The sequence below is a fragment of the Hippoglossus hippoglossus genome, chromosome 19, assembly GCF_009819705.1.
Source record: "Hippoglossus hippoglossus isolate fHipHip1 chromosome 19, fHipHip1.pri, whole genome shotgun sequence".
NCBI classification, from domain to species: Eukaryota; Metazoa; Chordata; class Actinopteri; order Pleuronectiformes; family Pleuronectidae; genus Hippoglossus; species Hippoglossus hippoglossus.
Window position 1 is genome coordinate 13,144,776 of NC_047169.1, and position 19,992 is coordinate 13,164,767.

The 19,992-nt window shown below is 43.3% G+C and overlaps 3 protein-coding genes across 12 annotated transcripts in view; 1 reads left to right on the forward strand and 2 right to left on the reverse strand.

Moving 5' to 3' along the window:
- Positions 1 to 66: 66 nt before the first annotated feature.
- pgp (phosphoglycolate phosphatase) lies at positions 67 to 3,317 on the reverse strand. Its single transcript, XM_034570607.1, has 2 exons — positions 2,463 to 3,317; positions 67 to 1,470 (listed from the first exon to the last, which is right to left on the reverse strand). The coding sequence occupies exons 1-2, from the start codon at positions 3,055 to 3,057 to the stop codon at positions 1,145 to 1,147; spliced, it is 921 nt and encodes a 306-aa protein (XP_034426498.1). The 5' UTR covers positions 3,058 to 3,317; the 3' UTR covers positions 67 to 1,144.
- Positions 3,318 to 4,442: 1,125 nt separating this feature from the next.
- zdhhc4 (zinc finger DHHC-type palmitoyltransferase 4) lies at positions 4,443 to 9,208 on the reverse strand. 2 transcript variants are annotated; one of them, XM_034571065.1, is made up of 7 exons: positions 9,061 to 9,208; positions 8,656 to 8,792; positions 8,104 to 8,177; positions 7,556 to 7,734; positions 6,126 to 6,251; positions 5,639 to 5,883; positions 4,443 to 4,843 (listed from the first exon to the last, which is right to left on the reverse strand). In XM_034571065.1, the coding sequence occupies exons 2-7, from the start codon at positions 8,776 to 8,778 to the stop codon at positions 4,544 to 4,546; spliced, it is 1,047 nt and encodes a 348-aa protein (XP_034426956.1). In that variant the 5' UTR covers positions 8,779 to 8,792; positions 9,061 to 9,208; the 3' UTR covers positions 4,443 to 4,543. The 2 variants fall into 2 exon arrangements, with proteins under 2 accessions (XP_034426956.1, XP_034426957.1); XM_034571066.1 differs by having other exon boundaries at positions 8,656 to 8,789; positions 9,061 to 9,197.
- Positions 9,209 to 9,244: 36 nt separating this feature from the next.
- The window catches only part of grid2ipb (glutamate receptor, ionotropic, delta 2 (Grid2) interacting protein, b), a 36,601-nt gene continuing 25,853 nt past the window's right edge, over positions 9,245 to 19,992 (forward strand). The window contains exons 1-5 of one of the 9 annotated variants that reach the window (XM_034569790.1): positions 9,245 to 9,268; positions 10,035 to 10,104; positions 13,004 to 13,257; positions 13,388 to 13,717; positions 14,437 to 14,591. In XM_034569790.1, coding sequence (XP_034425681.1) covers positions 13,012 to 13,257; positions 13,388 to 13,717; positions 14,437 to 14,591 — 731 coding nt within the window. In that variant the 5' untranslated portion in view covers positions 9,245 to 9,268; positions 10,035 to 10,104; positions 13,004 to 13,011. Of the gene's footprint in view, positions 9,269 to 9,896; positions 10,105 to 11,288; positions 12,391 to 12,429; positions 12,901 to 13,003; positions 13,258 to 13,387; positions 13,718 to 14,436; positions 14,592 to 16,420; positions 16,704 to 19,992 lie in introns of those variants that run through there. The other 8 variants (XM_034569791.1, XM_034569792.1, XM_034569787.1 and 5 more) reach the window with 8 other exon arrangements.

Here is a 19,992-nt window from a genome sequence, read left to right on the forward strand (position 1 = left end):
TTAAGCACAGGGTTTAGAGGCAAGTGAGCCGTGCTCACTTTGAACAGAGAGCAGAGATTGATGCAGTGAGGACAGATTATGTTTTATTACAGACTTGAGCAAAGGTTTCAGTGAAGGCAGGAGGAACAGAGAGTGGATGGAAAAAATAAAGGAAGACGGATGATCTTAAATATTTCAACAATAACTTGACAGACAAAAATAACAGGACTGGATGTCATTTCACTATTCCATGAGTGTAAAAGCAGATATTAGCACAATCTGTTGAGGTGTTGAAATACACAAAGCTCAAGTCATAAAGGGTCAGTGCGTTTTAGTCCCATTCTCTGCCTGCACACGTGTCACCGAACTACTGAAACTGTGGGTTGGCTTATTTCCCTTCTTAAGATTGACATGGTGTTGCTTAAGGCGAGATTGCACCACACACAGGATCAGGGCTGTTAAAGTACACTCGCCTCTCTTCTTACCAAAAATAAAGGAACCAACACTATATACTCTTCTATTTAACACTTAAAAATTGCATTGAAACAATACTGGAAGTCATGTTTTCATGTTATATATATCCTTTACGTATATAATGTAAAACGGTTTAGTAAACGACAAAACTGCTGACGAAATCTGGGTAGCCGCTCTAGAGTCTTTTTTTTGGTCTCCTCTGTCACACAACAGTCGTGACTTTGTTATAGCGATTTTCTGAATCTTAAGCCACTTTTAAACATGAACTCAGGAGATGTTCGGAATATTAAGTCTGCATATTTATCAAGGTTTTGCCGTTCACCTACGAAGAACGCAGCAGGAAAACAACAACAAAATGAAATGTCCGGAACATTCAGACGAAGGGGGAGGGGCGTGGGCGTAGAATATCCTGTTAAAAGCTCTTCACTCTCATCTTCCACATCTTCAACATGCACACTTGCTCGCTGGGAATTTTACTGGATATTTTCCTGCTGCATTCTCAAATAGACTCTGACGTTTGCGTTCTCACGTACAGCCTCTGCGCAAAATCCCAGGAAAATATCCAGACTTCAGCACCAGTCTGAAAGCAGCTTTAGTGACAATGGATCCTGGTGTGTGACAGGCTACCCAGGTTTGCAGCAGCTAGGCCATCACGTAGCTACTCTTCAGTCTCGACCGACCAGCGGAGCTCTCATCCCTGCAGAGCTGGGAGGAGATCTGCGATGCTCTCCACGTAATAATCCGGCACCATCCCCTGCCTCTCCGCACAACCGCTCTTCTGGTGGACCTCGGCCTCAGCCACCGTGCTGACCCCCGTGAGGGTGAGGAGGGTCTTCAGGCCGCAGTTGGAGCCCAGCATGATATCCGTGTCTAGGCGGTCGCCCACCATCAGGCAGCGGTCGCGGTCCACGCTGAACTGGGAGGCCACACAGTCGAACATGAAGTGGTTGGGTTTGCCCACAGTCTGGGCCTGGCGCTGGGCGGCGGTCTCGACGGCCTGGAGCAGGCAGCCTGTACCTGAGGGGGAGGAGCGAGGGTCAGGAGGTGATGTGACCTTTTGCTTCATGCAACTACTGCAAAAGCCAACACAACAAAAACTACGATATGACGACATTTAGTCCCTGCTATTTGGTTTTCTCTTTCAAATACACACATAAATTTGGCCAAATGCAGCCCATGTCCTCAACATGATGGTTGCATCCACATCTGCAATAAAAAACTGTGCAATGTTGCAATGTAGGAACTGATGACATAACATTTATACGTCAGCAGTTTTCTGCACGAGTCCCGTGGAAACATTTCCGGGGCCTTTTTTTTCAATTTGCAGCACATTTCTATATTTGCATGTGTTGTCACTTTTTGCCGACCATGCGTCAGCAAACTTTTCTTAATTTGCACGCGTTGTTTTTTCTATTTGCATGTGTTTGCATGTGCTTGGCCAGCCTAGTGTACGATTTAGGTGAAATTTATCTATTGGCAGATATTGAACATAAAATAATCCTAGCTATGTTTTCACTAGTGTGTAATAATCTAAATTGTACGAATTGTGGTTTTCTTTACCCTAGAACCGGCCCTTTACATTTAAATACATTATATTCACATCAGGAGCAGGTCCTCTCTACGGACGCCGCCATGTTTTTTTTACAGTGGTCCAAACTGAACAAACTAAACACCTTTTGAGTTTCTATGACAACTGAAGGTTACCACAGGTTCTCTGTCATGTTTGGGAGGGGAGGGTGAGGTGAGAGGTATTCAGCTGCAACAAGCAACTTCACCACTAGATGTCACTAAAATATACACACTGAACCTTTAACTAGTAAAAGTAAGTAAATCTAAATATTATATTATATGTTAGATAGATAGATAGACTTCTATCGATCACAGAACCGCTGTATTGGGATATTATCGTTATTGTGAGTCGTGTATCTAACCTACCTCTTCCCTGAACTAAACTAAATGGATCTCTCATATTTGACAGAAGAGAAGTTGTGTGTGAGTTCGAATCCTACCTGGGACTGCCTTGCCTCCCTCCAGGGGCAGCCTGGAGTCCCTGTTGGTCCCCACGAACAGACAGTCCTTCTGGCTCAGGTACTGCAGGGCTCGGTTCAGCTTCATGTAGCTGAAGTGCTCGTCGAAGCCGACCACCACCGCCCTCACCTCGGGGTCCAGGGGCACGCTGGCCCAGTCGGCCGGCTTCCCGGCGACGTGGTCCGGTCCCACCCCGGTCTGCTGGATCCCCACGGCCTCCAGCTCCTGCTCCATGGCCCGGCTGCCGATCAGGTAGACCTTCCCCCGGAGCTCGCACACCGTCCGCAGGTACACGGCGGAGCAGTACGCGGTGCCGAACACCTCCTCCTCCCGCACTTCGAAGCCCAGCTTGGACATCTTGTCCGCGTACATCCTGCGGGTCTTGCTGCTGTTGTTGGTGACGAAGACGACCGTCTTGCCGCGCTCCTTCAGCAGGTGGATGACCTCGGCGGCTCCGGGGACGGCCTGCTCCCCGCGCCAGATCACCCCGTCGCAGTCGAACAGGACGCTGTCCACCGAGTCCAGCAGCTGCTTCCCCAGCGACCCGGTCAGCCGAGTGCATTTGGCCGCAGACATGACGGAGGAAGGACGGCGGTGGAATCAATGAAAAAGAACAAATGTCAACTTCCTCCAACTACCGTGCGAAGTCACGGGAGTTAGCGGCTGTCAGGCAGTTCAGCGGCAGCGCGTGTGGACACGTCGAGGTTCGTCTTTGAGGAGGTGAACTACAAACCCAGGACACCGGTTTGGTTTGAGGAGGGGAGCTGACATGAACCGGATTGGAGCTCTGACCTTCTACACACAACTTACATCAGATCTGTGTTCACTTCCGCACCGGCTTAAAGGGACAGGATCCCAGTGTCAGTCATGTGACAGGGCTGCAGCTAGGATCTTCAGGAACCTTAGTATCGAATTGCAGGGGCCTCAGACAAAAGGGACGGGGGGACGGGGAATCAGATTTGTGATTTCAGATCATGTGACCCAGATCTGATTGTTTAATGACAGGGAATCTGATCTTTTCAAATCAGCTTTGGGCCACATGGTTATAAATCAGATACAGATTGGATTTTTTTTTTTTATGTGACTTCAGTTACGTCACTCTACTGTACATCGACATTCCTCATAATTTTGTGCAGGCGAAGGGGCGGGTGGGAGACATGGAGGTAGCTACAACGGAGGTAGTCAATCGAGGGACAGTGAGGTTTTAGACCTGAAACGTCGGTACAAGCAAAACTTGAGGCGTTGTGTCGTAACTGAGAAAATACCGTCCAAGAATTAATTGCAATATTTAAGCGAGTCAACATCGTAGTAGCACCTGGACAGAGCTAACAGCTGTTTTATTATCTTGACACAGACCTGAATTGACGTATGATTGTCTGAGCTCCTGATTTCTTCTCTGTCACATCTGTCGAGTCAACTGAAGCTCACTGAACTCATTCACAACATCATCATCACAACTACATACATATATAAAAGTCATTTTAATCTCCCAATTGAGGAATCCACAAAACATGATTTTCTCCACTTATATTGATTTATAAAACAGATATAAAAATGGTTGTTATAATAAAGTGCACAAGATCAATAAATGATGATTATGATTCCATTTAACATAACTTAAATTCATAAGTCATCAAGGGTTTTAATTAAATGTTTTCATTAAATAATCATATTTTTCAAATCCCTAATCACCCAACAAAAAAAATACAACTGTATCTAAAGTATGACATTCACAGAGAACTAATAACATGTAATGTTACTTGCTCCAGCTTAAGAAGCACTTATGCTTTGAATGATAGCAGCCATAAGAATAAAAAAGGGATTCAATAAGGTGTCTTAAATCTGCAGCTGGAACATTATATTCAAAGACAATGATCTGACATGACGAGGATAACTTTTTTGTCTGGAGCACAGCTTTTCAATTCACTACATTTCATGGGAGATAGACACCAGAGCTCATACAGATATCACAAATGTAAACTTTATTACTCCAGTCAGACAGTAAACCCCAAGGGGGCGTACAGTAAATGCAGCATAACAAAACAAGGGGCAGTGTCTCTTTTCAGTTGTGTTTTTTCTGAACAGGTTGCGGTGGGTAGAAAATCTCCACCAGGTTTCCGAGAAGCCCTCGGCTGTAGAAGTATCTTTTCGAGTGGTCTGGCGCTGGCTGACAGAGGTGGTCTGACGTAGATGTCGGGTGGCAGTGCTGACAAACGGAACCTCGACTTTTGTACCACTCGTTGGACGTTTGGTTGACAAGAGCCAAGTAGGAATGGAACAGGGCATAACCCGCCAGCAGGAAGAAGACAAAGACCAGAAAGCCCAGCATGAAAACGATTCGGGGAAAGGTCAGGAACAGATGCTGGAGGGACAGAGGGAAAAAGAACAAGAGCATTGTTTCACTCAGAGACTATAATGGTCATAAGTAGAACAAATTAGTCCACCAAGGTCAAACAGTCCTGCCTCGAAAGTGACAAAGGGGCTGTAGCTGCGGTAAAAAGGTTGAATTAAATAAGAATAACATTTTGAGAGTAGGCCTAACATTTATGATTACATTTTTAATGTTTTTTCATGTAAATTTAAGTCTATCTGATGTAGTAGTAGTGAGTTGATTATGTCATGTTATTAAAATGTTCTAAAACAGGTATAACATGTTTTTGGCCGTTCAAAAAACCATTAATGTTGCACTTCTGCAGTGCATTTATTGTGATTATATTATATTAAATTATATCATATTATCATTGCATAGACTTTCTTCCTGCACCCCCAACTCTGACTCACTTCCAGCGTCCCTGGAAAGAAATAAAAAAGAAATCCTGGGTCTGGATCTGCACCATAATGTAACAGCTTGTTCCCTCCCCCCATTTGCACCAAATTGTAAAAACTCAGATTTCAACACCATAATTGTTAAAAAAGATTTTTTAACATCAAAGATCTTCCCATTATTCTTTAAGAAATTGACCAAAATATCAATGTTAAGGAAAGTGATTTCTTCCCTGGCCAACGCCACAGCCCTCCTCAACACTGCTGACAATTCAAACAAACGAACATACACAAAACAGACATGGGTGTAAACATAACCTCCTTGGCTGAAGTACAAAACATGGCTGCAGCATATATATAGAACACTCAGTATTTCAGCAGTACTTAGTCTCACCTGCACGACAAACAGAGGCCCGGCCGTCTGCTGCTCACCAAATTCATCGATGTAACTGGCCCTCAGAAGTCCTGAGCGCAAAACGGCGTGGAGCAGCATGTCTGCCGTCAGTAAGGCGATGTCGCCTGCCATGGCACAAACGCTGAAGAGGTAGAGCAGGAAGTAACGTGTGTTCTGAGCCCCGATGCAGTTGTTCACCCAGACACAGTGGTGGTCGAAACGCTGGACACACCTGTCGCAGACCCCTGAAATACAGACGGGTGTTTACAGGCAGCAAAAAGCAAGCCTTCTTTTTCCTTTTGACCTTCACATCCAAGTTAATTTCCGAAATGAACACAATGGACAATACCAGCATGACATGTTGTGTCAACATTGAGGTCAAATGTTTGGTAAAGGCAGGGAAAGCAACCACATTGGGAGTATTTATTAAAACATCTGAACCCTGAGGGAAAAGGAGAGCAGGTACAACAGGTATCAGATTACTCACTGCAGTGTTTGGAGCGAGCCGGTTTGATGAGCTGGCAGGTCGGACAGGACACCCCCGGGTGAAATAATCTCCTGTCATATGGATAGACGTGCTGCTGACCAGCGACTTTCTTCTCTGTAACTGTGCCTGTTGAATAGAAGAAGAAGGTGAGTCAAGAGAAGGTTAAGTAAAAAATAGTGCAGCCTAATAAATCCTGTCCAGAACTGACTTTTCAGTGATCGTCTGGTTTTCCTTGTAAAGTGTTACCAGAGATCTGTTTCAGTGAAGGGAGCAGGTGAACATGAATTCAAGCACACAAACCGGTATTTTTTTAATAATAAAGATGAAAAAAAAATAGTGCATTTTCGCTGAATTGGTTAAAAGAACTGAATTTAGGAGTGAAAATTAATACAGCAGCTGCATTTGTGTTTCCCAAAACATGGACCGACATGAGGATTGTTAGGGAAATGTAACATTTTGATCAAAATGTAATCATGTTAATTTCCCCTTTGATTGATCGTGATTGAATCTCATACAATGTAACCTTGATCATGCTGTATCCTGTACAACTGAATGAATCTTGGCCTGATTGCTTTAACTAAGGCATTGTTGCCTTGATGTCATCAGAAGATCCTGACCTTTGACTTTGTAACAACCCCAACCAGAGTGTCAGGGATGAGCCAAATGTACAAAGACAAAGAGCAGCTTCCCATCGGTGTGCATATTACAAACTAACCTTTGTCTTGCTCTGAGCATTAAAGTGTGACAATACTGTAAGAGAATTGTGTCTCGTTCCTCGTTGTCAGAGTGGGATTGCAGAAATTGGGTCGCTGCAGTTCTGCTCATAGACTGTATATAAAGTTGGACGACATGACATTTTAGGTAGTTCTTATCACACTGATGTATTTTTAAGTGTTAATTTTTCCAGTAACTTTGGTTTCAATGAGTTGTGTGATGCTATAAAAACAGGGTGAAACATACTGATTGACAGCTGAGACTGACTCATGATTGGTCGAGCGTGTGTATCGGTGTGACCTTGATACAGCAGCTCCATCCCCAATCGCTGCTGCCCAGAATCTGGCTCCAAATGACGTCATGGGGACATCAGAGCATTCGTATCCAGGTTATTTTGGTTTCCTTTTATGGATCGTGAGAGGAAGTCGAGATTCGTCGTCCATATTTATTTACAGTGTATGATTTTACTACTACTTAATAAAAGGCGATCTACGTCACCGGTGCTTTGAATCCCTTGACTCCCTAACAAAATGGTTTTATTTTTGGGGAGTATTTGGGATTTGGGTGATATGTCATGACGAATCTCCTAAATATTACGCATAAAGTGTCCTTATTTGGCATCTTTCATGTTGGGTAGGGTTCCGGTTTGCGTGTCATGTGTACTTCCCCTGCCCCACACACATGTTTGAATTTACTGCAGCTACTGTGAAATGAACCTGGATCTCTCCTGATGCAGAGGTAGAAGAAGAAGGTCTTGACGGCCAGCAGGATGTAAGGCACTGACAGGCTGGTCAGAGTGGTGTCCATCTCCCTGCAGAAGCCAAGCACCTCATAGGTGAACTCTGTGTACACAGCGCACTCCAGGAGGATATGCAGATAGATGAACATGTTGCTCCTGCAGTTACAAGAAAATAATACATGTTATTGATATAGCACTTTTTAAACTTAAGCAAAAAAGTATATTCAGAGTGAAAAGAAAAGAGTAGAAATTGAAATCAGAAACCCTTGTCGGACATACAAGTTGTAGAACATGACAGCATATATATCAACAGCACTGGGCCCATACTTTGATAAATGGGTGTGTAAGTATAATAGTGTTATAAATAGAATAAAATAAATCAAATTACAACAAAGTGTGGTTAAGATGACACAGACTGAAGGCTGCAAAATTGTTCAACACTAAAATCAAAAGGCTATATTATCCAGGTAATACGTAATGAAATAGATTACGAACAAAGATTTCTTAACATTCTTAACTTCCGACCTTTGATGGAACAGCCTGTGTAAGGTCCGCTGTGAAAACGTCTGGAGCCATTTTGGTGTAATGGGTGCGACCAACTGTGAAGAAAAATATCAACAACTTCATTCCACATCCATAAAGCCAGGTTGTCAAGTTCTTTTTAGAATCTTTTAGAATTTATTTCAAGATACATTCATAGTCTATTCAATGCATTAACAATTTGTAACGCTACTATATGTACTTTTATTCATATTTATTGAGATTTATTATGTTTTATTTGGACAATTCATTATTATATTTGTGTGATACAGTTGCTCCAGCCAAGAACAGAAATATGTGACTAATTGAAATACAAAATATAGGAAGGATTATAATAGAATGTGTGTGATATAATACAATACATAAAATACGAGAGCTGAATAAGAATAATGTAAAAATACAGTATGTACAATATTACAGTATATACTAATTATATTTTATTAAAACGCAGTGCTTCATGGAGCGTTGCACTTGGAGATTAACAGTGCAACAGCGCCACCTAGTGTCAGGTTTTGGTGTTAAAAATTAGTTTCTTACCTTCACGATAAAGTTGAAGAATATGAGAAACGGACTTTGCTGTCGACCTGAGTATTTACACAGCAGGACGATGCACGTGAGCATCAGCAGCACGTAGGCAGCGAACAGGCTGAGGAAATCCATGCTTCAGCTGTCAGCTTCACAACAACAACAACAACAACAACAGGTGTTTAAACTCAGATCTCTCTATAAAAAGGGTGGAAACTCAACGAGACGCTACTGTCAAGTTTCCTCTTTAATTCCCTTCACACATATAAAGGGAATCAGACAGCGATCGTCTCCTAAACCACACGGGCAGTCTGCGTTAGCATGCTAAGCTACAGTACAGTAAGTGCACACCCAGATCTAGCAAACCTAAACATGGACTCTGTAAAAGCCACTAACACAAACTACTCTCTCTCTCACCTTCTGGTCTAGTCACACATGTCCGCCTCTCTTGGTTTTATCTCATGTTAACTGCTGCTGAGGTTTGTCGCTCCAGCTTCAGTTCTCAACTCAGCCTCTGTAAACAATCCCATTTCCTTAGCATCCATGTAGCTAACCCACAGAGCTAACCTCCAAGCTAAGAGCTAACCTGCTGCTACTGCAGGGAGGAGGAGGAAGGTGTGTGCAGGTAGGAAGAAACATGGACTTTAATATCGATATCGATACTTTACAGTCTCCATGTTGTTATTGTATGTTTGAAAGTTTTAATATTATAACATGTTGAGCTCTATTCAGCGGTATTCATCTTTAAATAGGATTTTTTCCAGTCTCCTAAAAGTTGTGTTTCGTTTTTGTGAAAGAAGAGGAGCTAGAGGAAGATGTGCACGTTAGCTTTCACCTGTTGGTCTATTCAATATCAGAAAATAGTGAAAAAAGTTTGTAGAGGAAGCACAAATGCACATAAGCTTTCACATGGATTCAATGTATTATTTCATGTTAAGAAAATAAAAGCAGTGGTGTATTTTCTTTCAATAAAGTGGTTCTTATCTTGTACTATCTTAAATTATATATAATAATAACTATTATTTGAGGAAAAGCATGTGACCAAAGTCAGGAAAACACACTTAAAGAATGAAAAGTAAAACTACTGTTACACAATTATATCTAATATTATTACAATATTATAAGATAAGTAACTGTTTGTATTTGTACAGTACTTGAGTAAATGTACTTATTAAATTCCCCAAACTGGCAAAGGCAGATTCCTTCCTCACAGTCTCCCACCTTGTAAGAAGATGGCAGATGTGAAGATGTTTGACTCCAGTATCGACATGAATAACTGACTCAGAGAACTGTTTTCTCTGCCATCCAGCGCTTTGCCGCTCAATGCAACAAGGCATCACAAGACACCTGATGGATCTGGTTGCCGACATGGCCAAACACTCATATTACAGCTCCCAGTGCCGGAGAGGGGAGCGTCACTCAGGAGCCGTGTGTGCACGTCTGTGGATGCTGTTTGAAAAGGTAACAGGCGTGGGGGGGTTGTGCTGGAGCTGCGTTGTGCTGTGCCGGTGCGTTTGGTCCTTTTAAATGTTTCTTAAAATAAATAGGTGATCAGTCACAATGCACTGAAAGAATGTGAGGCTACAGTTTGGGGTTGGAAAGTGTTTCTTAATACGTTTCAAGCCCTTTATGATTAATGAAGAACTAGTGTTGCTAGTCTCAAAGGTAAATCGGGTATAAAACATATTGTAAGTAGGTAATAATGTATATATGCTCAAATGTATGCAGGGTTACTAACAGAGTGAAAAGACAGGAGCAGTTGGATCAGACTCAGTTACCTTTGGGATGTTTGTAGTCAAACACGAGTTAACTGTCCTGGCTGTAGAGTAAGAGGAGAGTTTGATTGAAGTGAACAGTGTTTGTTTGCACATATAAGCCATTTGTGTTGAATTATTCAGTTTGTACCGCACTGCCTGTTCCTTACTCTGCGCTGAGCCACTAGTGACAGTTCACACTACGACAGACTCACCTGCAGGCCACTCTACGGACTTCATATTGTGTTATTGTATCTGAGGTGCCCTCACAATAATATTCAATAATATAATAACCTCTTTTTAAATTTAAAAGCTCTATATAAACACAGACCATTTACCATTTACTTTTCATTCACTGCTTTTGACTTGTGGGATGTTCCCCATCTTTTCCTATGCTCTAAAAATATTTAAATATCTAAATATCTAAAAAATACACGACCATAAACTGATCCGACCTTAATTTCCTGTCAGTCACCATATTCATTAACTGACTGTTTCAGCACAAACCCCCCCTCTGCATCAAAACACTGTCATTCTGTGGTCACAGGGATAACATGACCTTTTCAATCCTTACGACCTGTTGCCTGTAAAATTACGGCTGAAACTAAAATAATTTAGGTAGGCTGATTATTGTCTCAATCCATCTTTCTGGTGGGATATAACATATCAGAAAATAGAGGAAAAAATTCTGAAATAATAAAGACATGTTTTAAATGTTTTACTTAAAAAAAAAAAAAAGACTCAAATAAAATGCTTGTTTATTAAAATGAATGTGCATCTTTTGTCCACAAATTAATTGATGATTGGCAAATTGTCAGTAAAATCTGTTTTACCATTAATATTAATGTATAATATTAATACTAACGATAATACCTATAATTAAAGCAGTTATTTGTATGCAAGGGCAAATAAAAAACTACTGTGGCAGACAGCAGTGCATATCCATCACAGTCCAGCCCAGGAGACACATAATGAATGGGCTGAAAGTGACAATGCACCAGTTTTCTCTGCAGTGGTGTCATTATTCTACAAATAAACCGATGACATCAGGGTAATTAGAAAGATGATATAATCAATAAAGACAGGTCTACACATAGTGGATTTAAGATTAATCTGACTTTTTCACTGGTTCTGAACAATCGGACTGTATCTTGACACTGCAGTGTTTTGTCACCACCTAACAATACATGTCCTATAGTCCGTGGATGTAGTCATCAAGGAAGGGGAGCATGTGTTCCTTCAGTATTAATGGAGAGGGGGTGGGGGAGCGCTCAAGATTCATCTCGTAATCCTACTAATCCTGCAGGCTGAGATCTTAAATTGCTCCTGCTCCTTCTCAATGGACTGAGCATTTCAATGTGCTCACACACACATGGACCCACAGAATTCCAGGCGAGCGGACGCTCCAATTAGTACTCATCAGGCTTCCTCGCATCGACGCAGAGCGATTCTGGGCCAGGAGCAGTCCCTCGGAGAGCCACCTAGCCGAGAGAGGAGGAGAGGGAAAAAAAGACACATTTGGTGTATTTATAGAAAAATGAGGCCTCACAATAGCCCTTTTTGGAGAGAGAATTATTAAGGAGCCGAGGTGCGCGGGTGCACGTGTCCCAGTTTTCTGATTAACACTGTGTGCAAGCAGGCTGGCCCCAGGATGAATCAGGGATGAGACGCAGGACCAACTCCTTGACGGTGTCACAGAGGCTGCACTGGCTTTTCATGCACACTCACCCATTGCTCGTGAGGAGGCTGCTGTGGTTTCAGGGGAGCTAGAATGGGGCTGTGTGTTGACCTTGTCACGCTCTCTGTTTGACTTTGGGGTTTTGGGGTGATCAGAGGGGAGGGGATTTTTTTTTTTTATTGCATATTTTTTGTCCTAGCAGGCCACCTGCTGTTTTCGAAAAAATCAAGATGAAGAAGTTTTTGCAAAACAAAAAAGGCAGATACTCTTTTCGGCAGAACAAACGAGGCAATCGGTATCCATCTAAAGATTTCTGTAAGTCTCTTGCCGGTTTTGTCAACTGTGTGAATCCTGCTGTGCTGCGGCGTTTAGAGGCTGGGGAGCATCATTAGCCTCCAGCTGAGCCAGAGGATTTGTATATTCTGTATATTGCCTGATTTGCTTGGTCTTTAATGCTGTTTTCTGTCTCTTAACTTGCTTAAAACTCACCAGTGCAGCCGGTGGTGTGCTCGCTCTCGCTTTGCTGCCTAATTACTGTTCAACAGGCAAGACTTTTACTTGTGTCTCTCAAGATAATTAGAGTCACGATCTCTGCGACGCCTTCATTTGATTGGCTGCCGTGGGGTTTGTGAACCAGGTCAGGGACGGCTGAGTGTGTCACGGTTCAGGGTAGAAGGTTACAGAGATAGTACGACTCGAGACGCAGGAGGATGGAGACAGGGAACAGCAGCGTCAGTTTGGATCTCTGTTGAAATATGCAAAGGATCGTTACATCTGAGTGTGTTTTTGCAATGCCAGTAGATATGAATGCATTGGCTGCTGTGGGTAAGTGATTGTATTTGAATACGTGTGTGTTCATTTCTCAAATCTGACATCCTCTTTCTATTCTACCTCCACCTTTTCGATCTTTTCCTCCCCTTCTTTTTAGTCCTCGGCATGCCGACGTCCAATCAGGGCTGGCCGGAGGATTTCGGCTTCCAGCTCGGTGGGAATGGACCCAGCTACATCCTGTCTGTGGAGGAAGGCAGCAGCGCCCACCTGGCCGGGTTGCAAGCGGGGGACCAGGTCCTGGAGATCGAGGGCCACAATGTGTCGACACATGGTCCGCAGGCCGTCGTGGCCATCGCCCAGACTCAGAAGAACATCCCTCCCAGTATCGGAGTGGTGTCCCGTATACAGCAGGTCTTACAGCTCTTGAATATATCACAGCAATACTGCATGTGTAGGTTAATGCCTGTGGAATTACAGGTAATGGTATAGTAACCACATATGGTGGTTTTGATGGGCTTGGGCTTTTTTTCTTGTATTACAGATGGACATCATACCAGGTCCGGATGGTCGCTTTGGGTTCACCATCGTTGGGGACTGCCCCCTGCTAGTGGAGGACTGCTCGCCTTGCTCGCCGGCCGGCCGCGCAGGTCTAAGGGCCGGGGATTATGTCATGGAGGTCAACGGCATCCCCGTTAGGCAGCATGAGACGGCCGCGGCGCTGATCAAGGCGTCCCAGGGAAGGACGCTCCGTCTGGGGGTGCTGTGCCTCGGCGTGAGGCAGAAACACAGCATCAGCATAGACGACAGTCAGATGGGGGGAGACGGGGCAAGGCTGGACCGTAAACATAAAGCTCTGGAGTTCAACAGGAAGGTACGTCGAAAAATACTAATAATAAGGTGAAGGTTGATTCCTTCACCTGGTCCACTTGAGTTGGGGAGTTTAAAGGGAATGGGATTTTTCTTACTGTGAGTAATGAGGTTCTACTTGAACCCCAAACTTTCTGCCAGGGTTCAAACATTTTTGTGTGTGTTCGTGTTTTTTTCGTGAGAATCTTTTGGAAATAGGGGATGTTGTGCATTTCTGTGCACCAATCAGAATTCAGCTATGTTGTGTTTGTTGAGAGAGTTGTGGGTTGCTTGCTTACCCGCGTTGCCAAGGAGAAAATATTGATCAAACCATGCCGACACACACAGTCCTGATGAAGTACAGTTGTCTTTTTGTGTGTGTGTGTGTGTGTGTGTGTGTGTGTGTGTGTGTGTGTGTGTGTGTGTGTGTGTGTGTGTGTGTGTGTGTGTGTGTGTGTGTGTGTGTGTGTGTGTGTGTGTGTGTGTGTGTGTGTGTGTGTGTGTACTGGTACAGATGTCTTTATGAGGACCAGTTTGAGCCTACAACCTACAGGGTGAGGATATTATGGCCGGCCCTCACTTTCTGAGGATTTTGATGGAAAGGAAATTAAACAACTAAACTGGCTAAGCTACCAGATTTGACAGAAGATTAAATATTAGTTACCTGATTTAGACTCTTTATTGTTTTGAACTGGTGTTGAACATATGACCAGGCAGCGTATTGTCCTCAAATGTCTCCTTCAGGTCGACCAGATTCTGGGTGATGAACCTGAAGTGAAAGAGAAACTCTTCAGTGTGCTGAAGCAGTACGCAGCCGAGAAGAGCGTGGAGTGGTTGGCCTCCGTTCTGCCAGAGATACTCACCACTGACGAACATCGACAGCTCATCTCCAGCATCAGGTACAAGCCGGAGGTCTCACTTCCATTTACAATGTATCACATAACATGGTGTAGAATAAACTGATGGTATTTCACAGTGGGCTGCAAGGTCAGACTGAGGAAGAGTGGTCAATTACTTCCGACTAAGTGTATCATCCTGAGTCATCTATGACAGCCTGAGACACATATTGTGGAGCCAGGTCTGTTTGTTATTGGCAGAACCTCATCACATGTTACATCCTTCTGTTTCTCCCCATGTTTCCTGTCATTCTGGAGATTTTTCCCTTCCTGATACCGATCATTGTTGTATGGCCTGGCTCAGGCTGCACCCTTTGAAATGCAGGGAAATACACACAGACAATGCTCAAGTGCATCATGAGATTGCTAGTGTTGTATTTGGCAACACTACTTCCTCCCCTAAGTCTGGAATGTTGCATACGGTACATGTCGGTATTTTACTTCTGCTGACATTTTGGCTAAAGCTGCTCTAAAGTACTTGCCAGTGGCAGTACAGTGCAACTGCTGTTTTAGAGCAGTGGAGTGATTTTCCGGGGAAAAGAACGTTGCAGTTTTATCTGGGTTAAACTACTATACTCTAAAGATGAGCTATCGGATTGGTACATAGATTCACATACTCGCCGATGCCTGGCCTGGCATTTTCAGCAGTATTGGAGACTTTTCCAATGCTGGTAGCGGAACATCTCTAAGTCTGTGCAGGTCCATTAAACCCCCGATATATATGCCCAACAAAACCCTAAAAAGATGCTTAATCTCGCCACTACAGGCTGTGATACAAGAACATAAGAACCAGCACCTGGTTTTGCATCCCAGTGTCCCCTTTCTCTGTGGTCCCAGTGAAAAGTAAAATAATGTGCCTGGATTTCACTCATAATAATCACATAAACAGGCTTTTCCTGTTGCTCATTCTGTCGCAGGATGGATTAGGGTGGGGTCTCGTCCACTGCCAGGCATTATAAAGCTTCGCTTGAGGTTTAGGTGGGGCCCCATCTGCCACCCGCCGTAAATCCACCGTGACCCTCCAAGTCCCTGAAAGTGTCATCATCCGTGTTAGTGAAACCGAGTGACTGAGCTGACTCGGGTGGGACCTGAGCTTAGAGGTTTTTTTTAGACGAAAATGAGGATTGGCAGGGTGAACTGAACTCGCAGCATGGAGTAGTGTGTGTGATGACGAGCCACAGGCAGATTTAGTTGAGTGCTCGCTTCATGAAAACATCTTTCAGTACGGGCGGCCGTGCTGCTCTGTATCCACAAAGCTTAAGCTGCACCCAACAGGTTTTTTGATGGTGTTTCCATGTGTCTATGAGATGGAGCAGCGCCAGGTAATTAAATGTGACAAACCAGTCGGACGGCCAGAATTACCTGGTTTTCCGTGCGCCAGCATGACCAGCACGCCTGCCTCTCTCTAACTCCCCAGACAGTTTGTCAACAGATTGCACTCTTCCACAAACTGAGCCAATCAACCCTTTTTATTCTCTTACTACCCTGGCGTCCTCCACTACTACTACTACTACAGCTCATTTCAGTGGTATTAATACACTGTAAGAAGGCTTTCCAGCAGGATGGGGTCAGTGATGAGGTAGTTGCATCGTCTCCCTACCTGAAGAGACACGAGGCAACAACGTTTTTCTGCCTTTAATTGGTCATGAATAATTCAAACACTTTCTCGCGTCATTGGGTGTTTTGTATAACTAAGGGCGAGCACCGATAATAACACATCTCTCTGCGTTTTTATTTCTCATCCCCCACCCATCTCACAACTCTTATGCCTCTCTATCCTCTCTCCCTCTCTCCTGGACGTTTTAGTTTTTTCTATGTTTTGTTCTGATGGATCTTATTATTATTGTGCTCAGAGGCTCAGGGCTGGTCCCCGCTCTCTCTCTCTCTCTCCATGCGGTGACAGTTCTCCCTTGACACTTGGTTAAGGCAGCCTCCTGCTTGCGCCGAGGTCCCATCATATCTTTCGTCCTCCTCAGACAAGGAGCACAGTGTAGCAGTAGATGCCTCTACAGCTGTGATCCCTAGATGTGTGTAGTAGATTGTGCAAGTTGTGTTTAGATTTTTTTGTATTACTTTCGAGCCATGGGTGACAGCTGAGACCATGAATTGTCTGGGGTGAGTACATCTTTTTATTCTTTTAGCCTTTGGGGGAAATTTAAATTTTTGTCAGCTTTTTAAAGTCTGACACCTGCAGTATTTTGCCAAGTGCCATCAGTGTGATAATGTATGCAAAGTAGGAGGTGTGTGAATATTTAATGAGATCTGATTCAGTACGTGACGATAGCAGCTGCTGTTGTGTTGTAGAGGCTGTTTGTGGCTTTGATTTCATCTGTTCCCTGGTTGTTTTCTAAGATCTCTTACTGCCGGAGCTATAAATGTATAATTTATTAATTTGAGTGAACCCGTACCAGCGTGTTCATGCAGTTTAATGTGAAGTGACCACACTTGAGGGGATGCATACAGCTTGTTGTAACAGTTAACAATGCATGTGTAGTACAATAACGACTGAAGTCATTAGGATGAGTGATGTTTTGCTTTTAGGATGTAATCTCATGCCACGTGTTTGGACCAGTGTGTGTGTGCGTGCGTGCGTGCGTGCGTGCGTGCGTGCGTGCGTGCGTGCGTGTGTGTGTGCGTGTGTGTGTGTGTGTGTGTGTGTGTGCGTGTGTGTGTGTGTGTGTGTGTGTGTGTTTTGCATGCGTTTGAGGACATGATGACTTCAGGATTACATAAATATTCCTTTTAAACTTTATCTGCCTGTATTATACTGAGTCTGTATCAGCTCTGAAAACTGCAGGAATGTTTGTTTTTTGCACAAGTGGCATTAAATGTGTTTAAAAGCAGATGGACAAATGCATTAACAGCTAAAACCAGAGAACCAAACCATTTCACTATTTATGACTGCAGTGAGCATTGTGCCTAATATCAGAATAAGAGTGATCAGAACTCGATAATGTTTCTTCTAATAAGTCACAGCACTGCAGTTACCAGCTTGTCCTGAAATTCACTACATTTTGTGCACTATTGTCGTTTTCAATAGTGTTGTTAATGATGGTGTTTAATCTTAACTGCAAGAGTCAGCTGCCAGAGCAGCTGGAACACAATGGGATGGCTGTGGCTCAGGGGTAGAGCGTGACCACTAACCAGAGGGTCTGTGGTTCGATACCTTTTCGTGTGCCAAGATAATAAACCCCAAACCCTTCCTGCTGTGTGGTTGATGTGTGATAGAGAACTTGCTGCACATAGATGCACTGTGTGAATGGGTGAATGGCAGAACTGTACTGTAAAGCGCTTTGAGTCATCATCATGTTTAGAAAAGCTTCACATAAATAAAGACCATTTACAGACACTTGGCCTTTATAACTGCTATATCCATTAATACAAACACTTTCTTTTTATCTTTAGAATGGATGCATTGGAGACAGCTTTATGTAGCTCTATGTGTAGAGTATGTATATATACATGTATATGTATATGTATATACGATCAGCCATGACCTAGAATTCTGTATAGTGTGTGTTACATAACACATTATTATATATTTCTCTTCTTTTTCTTTTCCTTTTCTATATTTTCCATTTCCATATATCAGCCTGCCTTTAATGACCATGTTCATACTTTGATCACATGTAATTATTTTTCCAGTGTGTGCCACAGACTAGTCTACGGTGTGTGTATACTGTATCTGCACAATGGATCAGAAATGGCCGACCACTTACACAACTACATCTACTTTTGACAAGTTCCTGGACATAGACCAGCTCATTGCTCATGTAATTGTTATAATTCCACTGTCTTAAGTGAAATAAAGTGACCCACCACTGTGAGGTCTCCACCACAGCTTCCATTATTTTTGAGGACACACACATTATAACGTCATCTCTACATGTATTTAGACGTAATGACAATCACACAGTTAAGACTCCCTGTGGCATTTGAGCCACATCAGGACACTTGAACCGAAACGAGGTCTAGTTTTTTTTTGTCGTTTCCTGCTTGTCATTCCTCCCTTCTGAGAAATACATCCCTTGTCCCCGCTTGCTTCCTCCTCCACAACCCTCCTTTCAGATAATTATAGATCTCTGTTCTCCGTAAACGAGGTCAAATCAGAGCACTCGCTCAGAGTTAATGCGGAAAACTTTTTTTGTGATGAGGCGGCTGTTATTTGAACACGTGGCTGTGCATGCTGAGGTGGATAAACATCTTCATTTAAAAGAGCAAGCAACAGACAGGTACTCTATCCATGTGAGAGACAGAGACGTATTATTATTGTGGTTTGAATAGATGACAAATAGCAGGGAAGCACAAATAGCAAACAGACAGGGACCGTGTGGGCTGCTGCTCCCACACCACTACAGAACATTTATTTATATCTCAGGAATATGCTCATTGTCACCCGTAGTCTTTACTCCAGCAACACTGTCTCAGACTGCAGTCACGTACAAGTGCACCTCACACCCTTTCAGAATCTGCAGAGACTGTGACAGCAGTCTAAGAATACGTGGCCTATATCTTTTACTGAAGTGATTTGTCCCAAAAATGACATAACGTGGCAGCTTCTCTGAAACAAATCATGGCAAAATAATCGAAATCAATGTTTAATGTTTTTAAGATTGTAGGAATCTGTTGTTCATTGATTTTTATGTCATTATGGCTTATAACACATTTTGAACAGCAATTGTGCATCATAAGAGGAAGGCAATATGTTGGATAATGTTTGTAATTAGGCCTCACAGCAAGAGGTTTCCCTGTTAGAATCCCAGGTCTTTCTGTTCTCTGCGTGTTCGCATGGGTTTTCTCCGGCTTCCTCCCGAATTAGTGTTTGTCTCTGTATGTTGGCACGATGCGATGCTGGCGACCTGTCTGGGGTGTAAGCCAACTCTTACACTATGTCAGCTGGGATTGGCTCCAGCTCCCCCATGACTCATGACTGGTATAGATAATGGATGGATGAAGACAAGATAATATGGGTGAAGTAAATGTAAAGAAAAAAAATCTAAATGCAGCACTTGAAAAGCCACCCCGGCCTTCCTAATCTCCAGTCGCTAAATTCCCCAGGTTGTTGCAGTGATGTAGAAGTATACTCTTAAGTGTGTCAGTGCACTGTGACATCACTGTTGGACGCTGAATTAAAAAAAGGCCGTCAAAACTGATGCGGCAGAAGTGAGAAAATCCTGATTTTGGGCCTCAAGTATGGGTGACACAATTCTAAATCGCACTAAGTCACACTCCCCCAAATCCTACACTTCCCATAATGCAACACACACCTTTCTTACTGTACAGTACACCACCAGTTTGTGACACGCTTTCTGGAAAAGGTTGTCTCAATAGGAGTAGAGATAACCTTGATGAAGTCAATGTGACATCGAAAGAAAGAAAGAAAGAAAGAAAGAAAGAAAGAAGC